The sequence below is a fragment of the Epinephelus lanceolatus genome, chromosome 15 (assembly GCF_041903045.1).
Source record: "Epinephelus lanceolatus isolate andai-2023 chromosome 15, ASM4190304v1, whole genome shotgun sequence".
In the NCBI taxonomy this organism is placed as follows: Eukaryota; Metazoa; Chordata; class Actinopteri; order Perciformes; family Serranidae; genus Epinephelus; species Epinephelus lanceolatus.
This window is the reverse complement of record NC_135748.1, coordinates 12045011-12059542: the sequence shown is the minus strand read 5'-3', so window position 1 is coordinate 12059542 and position 14532 is coordinate 12045011. Positions and strand designations below refer to the sequence as shown.

Genomic DNA, 14532 nt, shown 5'->3' with positions numbered 1-14532 from the left:
GAAAAAGGCAGACTTTTTGCAATGTAGCTATTTTAATTCTGTATTTTCTAATTTTTTTGTGAAATTTCAGTTTGCAAAATGTGTAAAATAATGAAGGAAAGGAGAAAATATCGAGTGAAAAAAATATTTGTCAAACTGGTCGCTCTACTTATTTTAGTAACCCGGCTGTCAAGTGACGTCATATTCCTGCGACTGTTTATATGCGACCATCATGGCTCTGTTTCCAGCTTTCGCAGGAGTCGAAAGTAACAAAGTTGAAGATTCGTCTAAAGGTGACCGCTCCTACATGTTGCACCCGTTTTAATATGGTTTACTATTAACGGCAATACTCTATTATCATTATGCTGAGAAGATAAACCCTTTGAACCACGAGTTAACGTTAGCTCATATTAGCTGTCCTAACGTCCGCCTGTCGTCAAAGCTTAGAGACCTCAGCGGTTACTTTGCTGTCAGTCAGTTTGCATTCCGCTGCACGGTTACTTCTGAAAGCTAGGGTGATAAAGGCCCAATAAACCAAGCAAAGACAAAGTCAAAGACACCACTATTACATTATCAGTGAACGAGTATGTTTACATGCACTCAAGTACCCCGGGTTGAGTCTAGTTGGTTTTGATAATATATGGAACATGACCTGTAACTTACAGAGAAACGTGGTCATTAAGCTGTAGACATAATACTGTCTAGGTTCCTGATCTTCTGTGGCAGAGCAGGATTGTCTCAACCACATGCTGCAAATCTGTCCCTTCTGTACTGACTGAGTTGACTGGTTGGTTTCTAGCTCCCTAGACCTAGATTTTGGTGTACTTACCCATCTTCTGCAATTTAGCTCCACCATCTAAAGTTCAGTAATGCAAGATCGAAGAAATATCTCCCCTTCATTATTATGATGTGATTTTGGATTACAAAAACCAGTTACAACTGTGACACTACACTACATGTAAACACACCCAGTGAGAGATAGTCGCAATCTTGATCATCTATCCACTTCCTGATACTGAATAACACTCTTTTTTAATCCACGTTCTTCTTTTAGAATTAGACTGGCTGACCAACAAGAGTTTTAAGACTGGAGATGCCCTCGCTCTACACAATCGTTTGTTTGAGACCAGTGAGAGGCCGAAAGAGAAGGAATCAAGGTACAAATCAAAAAGAGAAGCGAGTTTCTTTGCCTGGAGACTGGACATTATACTTTGCACGCTGTAGCACGGAATGTTGTGGTGTGCATCTTTTAGATTTCCTCAGAAAAATTGTTGCATGTGGAAAGCTATTGTCAGTGTTTGACAGATGCTCTGATTTTATTTTTGTATTGTTTTATTGTATTTTTCTGATCATTTTATCTTATGCATGCCTCCTTTTTGTTTTTCCTTGTGTCTTTATTCTTCTGACGTTTTTCTTCACTGTGAAGTCACTGTTAGAAATTGGCTACATAATGATCATTACTTCATCACTTTTCTATTACAAGTATTAAATGTATTTAAAAACTAGTTGAATAAGCCTTTGCTTTTGATTAAGGGAGGTGTTTTTTGTCAGTCTCTGACCACTGTTAACGTTTGGTTCACCTTATAATCTTCAGTGTAGGCAGAGAGCTGAGCTCTGCGGAGGAGGGGGAAGAGGAGGAGGGTAATGTGCCACCCAAAAAGAAGAAAAAGAAGAGTGAAAAGAAGAGAAAAAAGAAGAAAAAACATAAAAAGAAAAGTGGGAGATATTCGGACAGCAGTAGGTCTGACTCTGAAATCATTTTCCCCAGTGACCTCAAAAGGGAGCAAGAGGCAGACAGGTACAAAAGAAAGCTTTCACATCACACATGCTTACATGCTACATTCATCTTAAACACAATAGCACTTGCTTACTTCTGCTGTATATTAATGGTTTGTGTGTGCATCCATGCAGTCCCCAGGCTGCTCCGTTAGCATGTCGTTTCTCCTGGTTGGATGACCTCCAGGCGCCAACAGAGCAGCCGTTCTGTGTGGACTGTAAAGCAGACCCTGCCAACTGGACGTACAAGTCCCTGTACAGAGGAGACGTAGCCAGGTACCATGCACGCATTCATGCACACACACATACACTCTACACCATGAGGTCAGTGCTGTGATATCTTTGTCCATGAATTTTTTCATTTGACGAAGACAGTAAGTCAGTGGCCAGTCTCTATATACAGACTCTACATTCAGTGAATGTAGAGTCTGTAGGCAAACCCCGGAGATCTTGTCTTCGGAAGAAGAGCGGAAGAGCCCTGGTTTCTGGTTGTAGGCTGTTTGTAGTCTGCGTGATATTGACCAATCACGTTTGAGCCGGCTGCAGTTGTTGTCAGGTTAAACGCTCCGTGCGGTGAACTAACAAGGCTGAACATAATTGGCATCACTGCAAACTCTGAATCCATCGCAATGGTTCAGCATATTTACTTATATATAAATGGAAGTCGGAAACGGAAATTCGCCTCCTCTGCCCAAATCAAACCGGAATGCCAAATCGGGGGTCTGCCCCCAGAGGCTGTATCGCTGTCTGCCGGAAGTCAGACACTGAATACAGCCAATGGGTTCCGAGAATGGTCAGTGGCTAACCCTGCTCATGCTAACTACCTTCAGTAGGTTCCTCAGTTTATTACAAAAGAAAAACAGTTAACACATCATTGAGTTTGGGAAAGATTCTCTGTGACGCTAACACTTAACATAAAAGATCCCATGCAACTTGAGAAGGTTTAAAGACTACAGGGTTGAACTTGATAAAAATGTGGTGGGTTATCATTTTAAAGATGATTTTAAAACTCTGTGTTCCAGGTATAAGAGGAAAGGCAACTCCTCCTTGGGTCTGGACCCTCGCAGACAGGGAGTCAGCTGGGCGGAGTCCGAGTCAAATAAGAAACAGAAAGGCGGGGACAAGAAGAAAGCAGCAGACAGATACTTCTCAACAGTCAGTCGGCAGCTGCTGAGGTCCGAGCTCCCTGTTCCTATGTTACCTACTGTTCCTGAGTGCAGGGATGTCATCAGCCCCACCTCCTTTCTCCCACTGGGGGACAATGAAGAGAACAAACGAGGAGGGATGGGTAAGAGATTTAGCTGCAACAGGCATTGAAAAAGACAAAGCACAAATCTCTGATGTTGTCTTTTAAAAATAAAACATGCAATATGTCAATCCAGGTGACAGAGTGCAAACATCATCAGTAAACCCTCTCAGAGTGTATGACTCCTCCACAGCCCTGTGGCTGCAGGGGAAGGGGCAGCAGGAGCAGACAGAGCAGCAGAAGCAGGACACCGAGACGGGACAGAGTGCAGCGCCATTGACCGGAAGGACTGAAGAGTTTAACAGACGGCTCAGAGAGCAGTCAACAGACACGCAGCTGTGGTTACAATTCATACGATACCAGGTATGAAGACTTTGCTTTTGTTACATATAGACTGCTGCTTTATCCTGCTTCACTTGTCACACATGGTGGATGTTAAATCACATGCCTTCTATATTGTAACTTAAAATATGTACAGTGTACCGTATGTAACCCCAGTGAGATAGTCATATCAGACTTGTAAAATCAGCGATACCTCTAAACCTGCTTATGTCCTTTTTCTCTGTAGGATGAGCTCAGTGCAACATCGTTTGGAGGCGAGGAGGAGCAACAGGGCAGCAATTCGGCTGATCGTCGTAAGTCCTCCTACCGAGCACTCCTGGAGAAAAAGCTGAGCATCGCAGAGCGTGCAGTGGCCACCAACCACAGCTGCATAGCTCTGCAGCTGGAGAGGCTCAAGATCTGCCAAGAGCTCTGGGAGCCCTCACTTCTGGCTAAAGAATGGAAGAAACTGGTCAGTCTGCAGTGTGTTTCCATAAAACCTCACTCAGTGTTTCTGTGTGTTGACTACAGCTGTGGTTTATTTTCAAGTTTATTTTTTGCCCTAAAAAGAGTGAAAAATTGGCTGTGCTCTATTTTTTTAGATTCAGTTCACTCAGTTTCACTTTTACAAGCAAAGGCTCCCACACATTTGTTTAAGTTATCACTCTCGATAGCCGTGTATTGAATGCTTCTCTGCCTTTTTGTCACTGACCAACGCTGACATATGAGCATGTCTGTAGATCAAGGATAATAGTCATTCTAACAAAGCTAACTCATGTTTTATGTATTGGCTTTCAGGTTTTCCTCCACCCCAACAGTGCCCCCCTGTGGAGGGAGTATCTGCTGTTCACCCAGAGCTACTTCAGCAATTTCACCGTGTCAAAGGTCAACTCTGCATATGGGAAGTGTCTAAGCACGCTCAGCGCAGTGCGTGACGGCAGCATGGTCTCTCACCCGGCCCTGCCGGGGCTTGAGGAGGATATGTTGGGTAACAGATTTTCTTGAGCCTTTACTCGCCCTGTTTTCTACTCCAAGGGGACTGATTAGTGGGTAAAAAATACACATGCAGATACCCTGCACATTTTCCAAGTCAGCCTCGTTTTATCATCTGCCTCTGTCACAGGGAAGTCACACATGTAATACACACAGACACTTTACATGTGATGTGTAATATTCTCGCTTGCCTCAATACAAAACTTTGTTGTTTGTTTGCTCAATGCTTATCGATTGTTGTAGTAATTTTTCCTGGTTGTCCTTTTCCTTCTGTCCAGATATCTTCATCCAGCAGTGTCATTTCCTGCGTCAGTCTGGTCACTCAGAGAAGGCGATTTCTCTGTTTCAGGCCATGATCGACTTTACATTCTACAAACCTGACAGCATACGAGAACTCTCCACCAAGCAGCAGGTAAACACACAAACACACATTAAAGGCACACAGGAACTAAACCTAATGTAATTTTGATAGTTGAATGTAAATCTAAATCTAATGCTGATAAATAATCTTGACCATGAGACCAAATCATAACCTATAGTGACAACTAAAAGGAATATTTCAGCATTTATAGTACTCTTAGGCTTTTTCACATTCTTGGCCTGGTGCAGTGACTTCCTTGAATCTGGCAAGGAAAATATAAAAGAAGGAAAGGTCATGACGTCAGTGACAGTGTTCGAGGAGCTGCACTTTGGTGTCAGTTCTATAAGAGTCAATGGAGCGGGCATGGCAAATCACACTATAACCTCCATCATGTCTTGATGTTGTTGTTGTTTCAACTTTGACTGAAAAATCCTTCCATCAGATTAAAAAACACATTACGTGACGTCCACTGACATTTTTTATTTAAATATGCATGCTCATTTCCCTTATTGGTCTCTAAACAGATCATGGCTCTGTCCATCAGCTGCTTTTCAAGCCCTTGTTTGGTCCAAGGTAGCTAATGTAACATCATGATACATAAAGAAAAGGGGCAGGTCTGACCTGCTAGGCAACTTGTTATTTGTACACATTAGTTACAGCGTTTTAGTCACTGAGTTTGTCTTTTTATTTAGTCGATTGGTACAAGAAAATTGAATTTTGGAGTAAAATCTTTTTATATTGGCCGTGTAGAAACACAAGAGGACACACACCAGGTCACGAGTAAGCTTATTAAAGAGGAAATTGTGCCTTTCACTTAATTTATGAATATTTTTGTGTGTGTACAGGTCGAGTTCTTTGAGCCGTTCTGGGACAGTGGGGAGGAGAGGGTTGGAGAGTTGGGGGCCAGAGGTTGGAAAGCCTGGATGCTCCAACAAGAGCGAGGAGGGTGGCTACAGCCCAGTGCAGGTAGAACACACACACAAACATCCTTCTAACAAAATGAGGCAGCCTTTACTTTATTTAATGTTGATGTAAATCCTGGAATCACCTCTAAATTGACTTATGGGCTAAAATCGTAGAAACAACAAGAAACTGAGAGTCATCATCTTCGTCTTGTGTGTGTGTGTGTGTGTGTGTGTGTGTGTGTGTTTCTCTGTACCCACAGAAGAAGAGGAGGAGGAGGAAGAGGATGAGGAGGAGGTAAAGGACCGGAGCCAGCCCAGATGGACAGTCTGGTTGGATGTGGAGACGTCTCGTGAAGCAGCTCACTGGCTGCCCTGGAGGCCTGACAAAGCCAAGGGCCAATCAGAAGAGGACTGTGAGGACCCAGACAGACAGGTACTGTAAAATGTCTCTGCTCATGTATGATGTGTTTGAAAGCCACTGACAATATGCTACCATTAACCAGTGAATAGGTGTGACCACTTTGTTTGACATCGTTGTCTCTGTGTTTCTCTCCAACTGTAGGTGTTGTTTGATGACATAGGTCCGTCCCTAATTTGTCTGTCTACACCGGAGCTCCGGCTCTGTCTTCTTCTCCATTTCTTTTCATTCCTGGGGCTGCCTGTGGACTCTGTGCTCTGTGCTGCCCCCTGTCAGCTTGGCCTGCTGCTAGAGAACCTCTCTCTGCTCACTCAGGGTAAAAATGACACTGTCAGTCAGAATCATGCAAACTACCGACTTGTTTTTTCAAACTGTAACGCTCAAGTTGAAGCATACAAATGAGGTAAATCTGGCTCCATGTCTCATCATAGGTAATGAGCTCAGGCATCCTCTGACCTCCCACGACCTACCTGAACCTGGGGTTAACTCTGTAGGTCACATGACCACCCTCCAGGGAACAAGGAAGTGCGTGGGGCTTGGGAAGCAGGGTGAGAGATTTGTCACCAATGTGATCAGTATGGTCCAAGCTGTCCTTCCTGTCCACCATCGAGCTGCCCTGTCACTCAGCTGGATGCAGTACGAGAAACTCAAGGTAGGAGTCAGTTTGTTGGGCTTGAAAGAGTTCAGGACAGGATCAAGTTCCTCTGGCTCCTCATAGTGCTCCTATTGGCATTTGCACCTGAACGAAAACAACCAATCAGAGTCAGGAGGAGTCTCTAACGCAGTGTCAGTCACTGCTTGTACAAATGCTGCGCTGCCAACTACAGCGTACACAGTAAAGACAAGTAAACAGAAGTAGACCTGTGAAAGTGCAAGCTTGCTTTTCGTTATCGGTCTTCTTCTGTTTACTTCTCTTGTTTTTCCATTGCTGATTATTGTTTTTCTTTCTTTGCAAAGCTCCTGAAGCCACGCTCTGAAGATATTGAGCTTGACTGAGAGCATGTATGGGGGAGGGGGGACTGCGCAGCATGTGCACGAGCACTGACTGACACTGCCTTATAGACTCTTCCTGGCTCTGAGTGGTTGTTTTCACTCGGTGGATTCTTGCAAGTGCCATTTGGACCACTAGGTGGAGCCAGAGGATGTCTCATGTACTGATGACAGGATACAGTGACAGTTTCAGCAATCATGACAAGAAGTTATTTTTATAAAAGTTACCTAATGAACCTTTAAGTTATGTTTAAACAGGGAAAAAAAGCATTCAGGATATTAGTTCCAAGTCTAAAAAGTGTCTGACCTTTGCGCAGATTGACTCATTTGTATTTTTGTGTATATGTCAGGTCTGGCGCTGCTTGTGTGGCAGCAACAAAAAGCGTCTTCGTTCTCAGGGTAAACGCAGCAAGCGGGTTGCCAAGCAACTACTCAAGGAACCCGACAACCGCTCATCTTTGGTGCTGTGGCGGGAGTACGCTCACCTGGAGTGGATGCTGGGCAACCTCGACGAGGCTCGCAAAGTCTTCTCTATGGCCACAGCGATAGGGGGAACCAAAGGTCTGAAGAGCCCCACCCTCTGTGAGCTGTGTCTGCTGTGGGCCCAGCTGGAGGTGGAGGAAGGGGCCGCTGAGCGAGGGGGAGGACAAACCGATGTCACCATGTCCCCAGCTGTGTGTATACTAACCAGGCTAGCAGAAGGAACTTCTTCATCGTCTTCTTCATCCTCCCAGTCACTCTCTCCGGTTTCCATCCTGAAAGCCAGGAAGTTATATGAACAGGCTCTGACTGCTGGCTTGTCAGCCCTGGACCAAAACCCCCACAACCCTCAGGCCAACAGAAAAGGTTCATTTTATCAACAACTACTGTGTGTTTTCTCACTGTTGTCTCATCATTTTAGTAGAGTGTGAAAAGCAGCGTGCAGAGACTTTAAACTTTTGCACAATATTTAATCATCGCATTTCATCAAATATTTAGTTGTATATAGACTTTGTCAATCAATCCAAAAACCATTGTAGTCTTTAAAAAACAGTGGTCAGTAAAGAGACGTGTACAATACATCATTAGCAGTGACTGAGCTGAATTATGGAACAGCAACCTACAAGTTATTACTAGCAGCTACACATCAGTCTGATTTTTTTCTACCAAATAACAGTTCCAATACTTTAACTAATACTGTCTGCCAATACCATCTACCGATCAGACTATGTGTCTATCTTTTTCCTTTAAAAGTAGTATATTCTACTACGTGAAGCCCATTGCAGTCATATTGATATAAGGTAACATGAGGACAGGGAGTGCAGTGGCACTAAGAGCTGAGTTGTTGGCTTGTAGTGACTGAATAATGTAACTAACAGCAGAAACACAGAATTTCATTATGATATTGAGAAAGAAACTGTATTGTTTATAGATTGGTCACATTACACCCATTCCACTTAGTCAGGTCATTATCTGTGCTGATAGCGATGCTGCATATCAGATTGGTGCATACCTAGTTATTATTCAAAATAATGGTGTAATTATTGTTAAATTAAGCTGACTCATTGCCAGACTGATGGTAGCCACCAGCCTTTACATTACATTCTAGTGAGTGTTTCACTGGGTCTGATGGATTTCGGTGCAGAAACAAAACTGTTCTGAGTCGAGCTAAAGCATTCAGTTTCTTATAGGAGTAAAAGGCCAGTTGATAATCTTGATTAAAAGTAGCTATATGATACACCAAAAAACTCTTCACCAAATGCCCTTCCCCTTTGAATGCAGAACCCATGTTGATAAATTAGCATTTTCACAGAAGACATTTTGACATGTCAAAGAAGGAAAAGCACTGGTGTAACTCATATAATAACAGAGGGGTGACTTCCATGTAGCTCCTTCAGTTTCAGGGTCCTGGAATTGAGCATGCTGGCTCACTGTCACACTGCCATGGCTTATTGGGGCACATAAATAGAACAGAGCTTCTGTTAGTGTCTAATTAACACCTATGCCTTTCCTTTTTTTGACATCTGAATGTCTCCTGTGGAAAACAGCTTTCTCTCATTAATTTGATCTTACTTCTCATCATTCCACCAGCAGGCCATGAGGACCTGCTCGGAGAGAAGCTGAGGCTGCGAGGCCTAATAGGCTGCTACACTCTGTTCCAATACCTCACAATGGGCATCCAAGCAGCTAATGCCGTCTACAGCCAGGCTAGAGGGAGGATGGAGGAACTGCACAGCACGCTAACACTTGACAAGCAGCTTAAAAGTAATGAGAAAGCTAACCTTGCTAGCACAGATGCTAGCCAGTCTGCAACTGATTCTAGCCATAGCAGCAGGCACTTTGCTAACAGGCTAGCTTCTGAATGTGAGGCATTAGCAGTGCAGCAGGCAGTGCTGCTCAGGTACCACAACAGCATCAGTGTGTTTCCACTGGCAACACTAAGACAGACGCTGACCTGTGCCCTCCCCACCTGGCCCAGCAGCGCCCCTCTTTGGAGCATATATGTACAGGCAAGCCTCGGTCCCTCATTTCATTCATTTCATTTTTTAATCACCGTTGGTTAACATGAAATCAGTCATTGGGAATGAGCTTCTCTAGAGCTCTCAGCATTCATTCTGCACCAAGTTTTGTACTTGAGTATTTTGGCATGATGACCCTCATGTGACCTGTGTTTCAGGTGGAGAACCGTTACCATAGTGCTGGCCGGGCGCGTCGCTTTTTTCACTCTGTAACCAGGGACAACAGCAGTGTGGTGCCGCGCCTCTTTGCCATTGTTGCTGAACAACAAAGGAAGCAGCTGGTGGACGCTGCTCAGAGGTAAGAGCAGAAAGGATGATGAGTAGTTGCGGTTTTATGCTGCATTTTATGGGAACAAGCATTGGAACAACTAAAAAAAATCAAGTTACCATGACTCTATTTTTCTTTGTATCTTTGTCTGTTTCTTTCTTTCTTCATGTGTGATAAGTCAAGAAAACTAATATTCAAAAAGAACTGCAGCAATGATGAAGTTAAATCCTTAATGTGATTAAGTGTTTGGTTGAATCCAAAGCTTTGCATTGATAAACTTGATAAAAGGGAGTGATTTGACAATAGAGTCCTTACAGTGGGAGATTTGTATTATGAAGATACACTTAGATACATTTGATAACCTATTGCGACAATATAGTTTGTCTAGATACTGACAACTGCATCATGCTGTAACAAAGATTTTTGGGGTCATGTATTAAAGCCCCACAACCAGTGAAGGAGTTGGGAAAACTCTTGAAGGTTTTTGGTGAGGGGCAGGAGGTATTCAAAACTGAAAAATGTTTGGGAAAGGGATGTGGGTGTTTGATATAGATAAATGGGTTAAAATTTGTGGCAGTTCTCATAATATATTGAGGTTTTTGAGGATAAAAGTGATGCAGTTTAAATTCTACATCTTTACTATTGGATCCTGAGTAGATTACACAGACTTGGCTTAAAGGATTCTACCACTTGTTGGAAATGTAGCAGGTGTGAGGACACTCTGTATGTGTACTGTTGTTATTCCCCAACATCCAAAACCTTTGAATGAAGATTCACAGCTATGTTATAGATGTATTCAGACAGCAATAATGATAGGGCGGCAAAATATTCTCAGGAACTGGAAACACCCGAAACATCTACTTTTCAGGATTACGTAACTGAAATGGAAAAGGTTGCTGCATATGTCATATTGGAATAATAACAGTGCCAAAAAATATTGGCTTAGTGAGGAAAGTATATAATAGGGAGGGATATGATACGTACTGGTATATATACATATTGTTTTGCATACTCAACCAAATTTCACAAATATTTTCTATCAAAATTCCCACTATCCATTAATAATTGTATATTTATTTAATTGTCTTTAGGTCTTGTAGCCATGATGCAGCCTTGCCCATCCTGCCAGAGAATGGCCTCAGCAACCGTATCCGTGGACTGTTTGAAAGCGCCATAGCAACAGAGATGGGTTCTCACTGTCCTTTACTTTGGAGGATGTACATGCACTTCCTGGTGAGACAGCAAATAATACTCAGAAACTCACATGCTTACTGGCCCTGTGAGGTCAATTCATAATCCTTTTAAACATTTATCCAATCCAGAGCAGCGTAGTTACAGACTTCAGTGAAAAGGTGTTTGCAAAGTCCTGCTTTTCTTTTTTTCACTTAATCAATTTAATAGGCTTGTAGGTGTATACACAATGGCAAAAAGGAAAAAAATGGAGGTTAGGTTGCAAAAGTTAATTGTGTCAAGGAGCAAGGAATGAATTTAGCATCAGAAATATATTAAATATATTTTCAGAGAGATCAAATTCAAACACAGACATGTTCGGTTCAGTAATGACTAGAAAAGCCTGCTGCACCTTCATGATCTGTATATCATTCTGCTACACCTTAGAGTGCTGCCTGTGTTTCTCATGTTGCAAATATTGACTTAGAGATAAAACTGTAAGAACTAACACACACAGTAAGACCAGCCTATAGATACAGTCAGTATTCATGAAAACGCCCACAAAACGTCACATCCCTTCATGCAGAGGGAGAAAACAAGGCATTCGCTGTCATGCTGACGAGTTGCTGTGTGGCTTTGTACACGTCAAATAAACTTAAAAATCCAAAGTGAAAGGGTATTTTCAACCTGGACCCTGATTCTTTTGTGTTTAAATGACTAATGGTAACAACTTTTTTTGAGATTGGTCCGGTATTGAGCAAGAGCAGCAGTCAGGCTGCAATAAAAGCATTCACAGTATGTTTGCATTGTTAATGTATGTCAACTAACACAATTTCTTTTTGTCAGACAGTTTCAGATTAGATTATTTAAAGGATCCTACAGAGATAGACAATTTTGTTAAAGAGAAAGATCCTTTTTGTTTAACTAGACACAGCCCCAGAATGACTATTGTCAAACCCACCAGACTCCATTGAAATAAACAGTAATTTTGTCATTGTAAAACTTCTTTCCACTGTTCCCAACAATCGCCAACTCTGGTTTAATAAAAAAATTAAACTCTTAATTCACTCGGTGAGGTATGACTCTATACACACTAAAATTATCATATATTTAAATAGAGTATGCTGGGTTTGGCGATGGGAACTTTGCAGATGTTTCTGGTGAAACAAAAAGAATCGAATGCTCTATCTCAACTGTTTTTGATTGCTCAGCCACTGGTAAAAAGTCGTGAGCCTCCAAGGATCTGTAGTTCATAAGGTTGCAAATCCCTGCGAGACAACGTTACAGCACATCATCAAAACATAAGCTAATGGCACTGAGTAACGTTGGTGCTGCTATACTGTCTCGGAAACATGCATGTAGTCTACTACATCTTAGCATTAATGACAGGGTACTGATATTATTGTAAGTTTAGTTAATCATATATATGGTAAATTTTGTAGTCTCTTATGCGAGTTTAGAAACCGTGCATTTCCAGGCCGGGGGAAAGGACTGTCAACTCTGTCCTTACCACAGCCACTAACTATGACTACACATCTGTATCCACACAGACTTTCTTTGTGTAATTTGTACATTTGGATACACAGATATTAAGTCTTATGTCTGTGCTGTGTGTATGTAATGTGTTTATATGTGTGTATTTATAGGTGTCAGAGGGGAGGGTAGATCAAGCCAAAGGGATCTTCTACAAGGCCTTACAGAATATTCCCTGGGCTAAGGTGAGACATAAAAGTGATATATCCAAGCAGCGGCTAAACACTGTCTACTTGTTTTTTTTAATTTTACATACAAGAAATAAATGTCATTCACTCTCTTTGTGTGTGGGGGTGTCTATGAATGTAAATTTGCATTTATGCAAATATGTGTCTGTTGCACGTGTGTGTGTGATCAGGGTTTGTACATGGACGCAGTGCAGCTGTTCCCTGAACATCTGCAGGAGTTCGTAGATCTGATGACGGAGAAAGAACTCCGACTCAGACTGCCCTTAGAAGAACTGGATATACTACTGGAGGACTGAACACATACAGATATCATTCAAGAACTTGTGTTTGCTTTATTGCCAACTTGCTAGTATCAGCACACTTGATGGCAGAGCAGGAGAATGCAAAAACTTGGGACGCTTACACACATATCTGCAGTATTAAACAGTGAAGTTGCAGTGATCATATGGGTTCAGGGCCATTCTTTCTACATAATGTCTTTATTTTCACAGCAAAACACTAGTTAATAAAAATGTGATTCTCATTCATGTGTTGTGTGCTGTATGTGTGTTTATGCATATGAGCTTTAAGTGCATGCAAATTGAGGTTGAAGGCCTGTATGCAAAATGAAATATCAAATAAATCTCCATAATATCTTTATTAGATGCTGTTGTAAAGACCAACTCCACATTATAGTCCAAAGACATAAATTGTAAACAAATACTGAGATAAATAAGAAGCATAAGAAAGACTGGAAAATTTGAAGCAATACTTAACCCCCCAAATGATGTATGCACAGCTGAGGATCAAAGTGCTGTGTCAATGGAGTCTCGCTTTGAAGAGAGCATAGGTAAGTTTCACTTCAGTTACTGTCAAAAACTGCTGTCTGTCTGAGAAATACTGAGCATATGACTGGATAAATGAGACTTGGATTTCAGTGCCCAAGTTGTGTGAGTTTGTAAACAGATGTTTTGACGAAGTTTTGCTATTGTTATACACAGTTGCCCATGACTTAAGTTAATGAAGAATTACCTCCATTTTTTGATTTGTTTACTGGAAGCATGCAAAAAAAAATACAAAGTCTAATGTTAAATTAACTGATACACAAATGGTCATTTGGGTGGTGAAGCATTCCTTTAATTTTACACAGCTTGAGCATTTTTAACTGTGAATGTTCAAATGCAAATGTTTCAACTTGTTTATGCTTTGGACACACCTGGGTTAACCAGACAATGAGGTTAAATGATATTGGAGCCCTGCATCTATGTGACTGACAGTCTTGCCCAAATACCATGGATAGAACAAGATCAGACTTCAGTGTAAAGTTCAGAGAGATGTACCTGTCCATGTGGTGTTTTTTTAAAATGTATTTGTCACTTTTTATATATAAAATTTCATCATGTGAACAGTGCGTCTGTAAATTATGCCAGAGTTGAGCTTTACTTTGTTGCTTTTTGTCATTTAAATCCTCTTTGAATTTAAATGAATAACATTTTAAAGCATGTATTTCTGCGTTAAGTCATTCACTTCCCCGCCTCACCTGTTTACTACCTGAAAGCTTTCACCTGCCCTATACTGTACGTATGTTACTCATAGAACAGTGTACACAGTGGCGGTGGAGTCGCTCCCTCCTGCTATCGTTGCCGCGCCGTGGTTTGACGCATTGCAGATCCGCCCTGGCCAATCAGCGGCCTCTGTACAGTGTGCAGAATATTGCGGGTCTGCTCTGTCCAATCAGAGTCCGCCTCTCAAAACAAAACCACAACTTCCCCAAGCCGTCAGCAGCGATCGTATCCTTCCGCCTGCATAAAATCTCGTGTAACACAAAGTAGTCCGTCACTTTCTTTGTCACTTTCGACAGATTCAAAAACTAGTAGAAATAGATCCGAGGAAACCACCTTCAAACT

The 14532-nt window shown here is 41.9% G+C and overlaps 1 protein-coding gene across 2 annotated transcripts; it reads left to right on the top strand.

The window, feature by feature from the left end:
• Positions 1-188: 188 nt before the first annotated feature.
• Positions 189-13170, top strand: nrde2 (NRDE-2, necessary for RNA interference, domain containing). Of its 2 annotated transcripts, none has more exons than XM_078174916.1 (19): positions 189-272; positions 1034-1136; positions 1574-1777; positions 1891-2031; positions 2778-3043; positions 3195-3364; positions 3570-3794; positions 4121-4310; positions 4594-4727; positions 5522-5642; positions 5842-6014; positions 6144-6315; positions 6431-6651; positions 7340-7835; positions 9060-9478; positions 9646-9785; positions 10847-10988; positions 12572-12643; positions 12817-13170. In XM_078174916.1, the coding sequence occupies exons 1-19, from the start codon at positions 212-214 to the stop codon at positions 12940-12942; spliced, it is 3576 nt and encodes a 1191-aa protein (XP_078031042.1). In that variant the 5' UTR covers positions 189-211; the 3' UTR covers positions 12943-13170. The 2 variants fall into 2 exon arrangements, with proteins under 2 accessions (XP_078031042.1, XP_033498874.2); XM_033642983.2 differs by having other exon boundaries at positions 3138-3364.
• The last annotated feature ends 1362 nt before the right edge of the window (positions 13171-14532 follow it).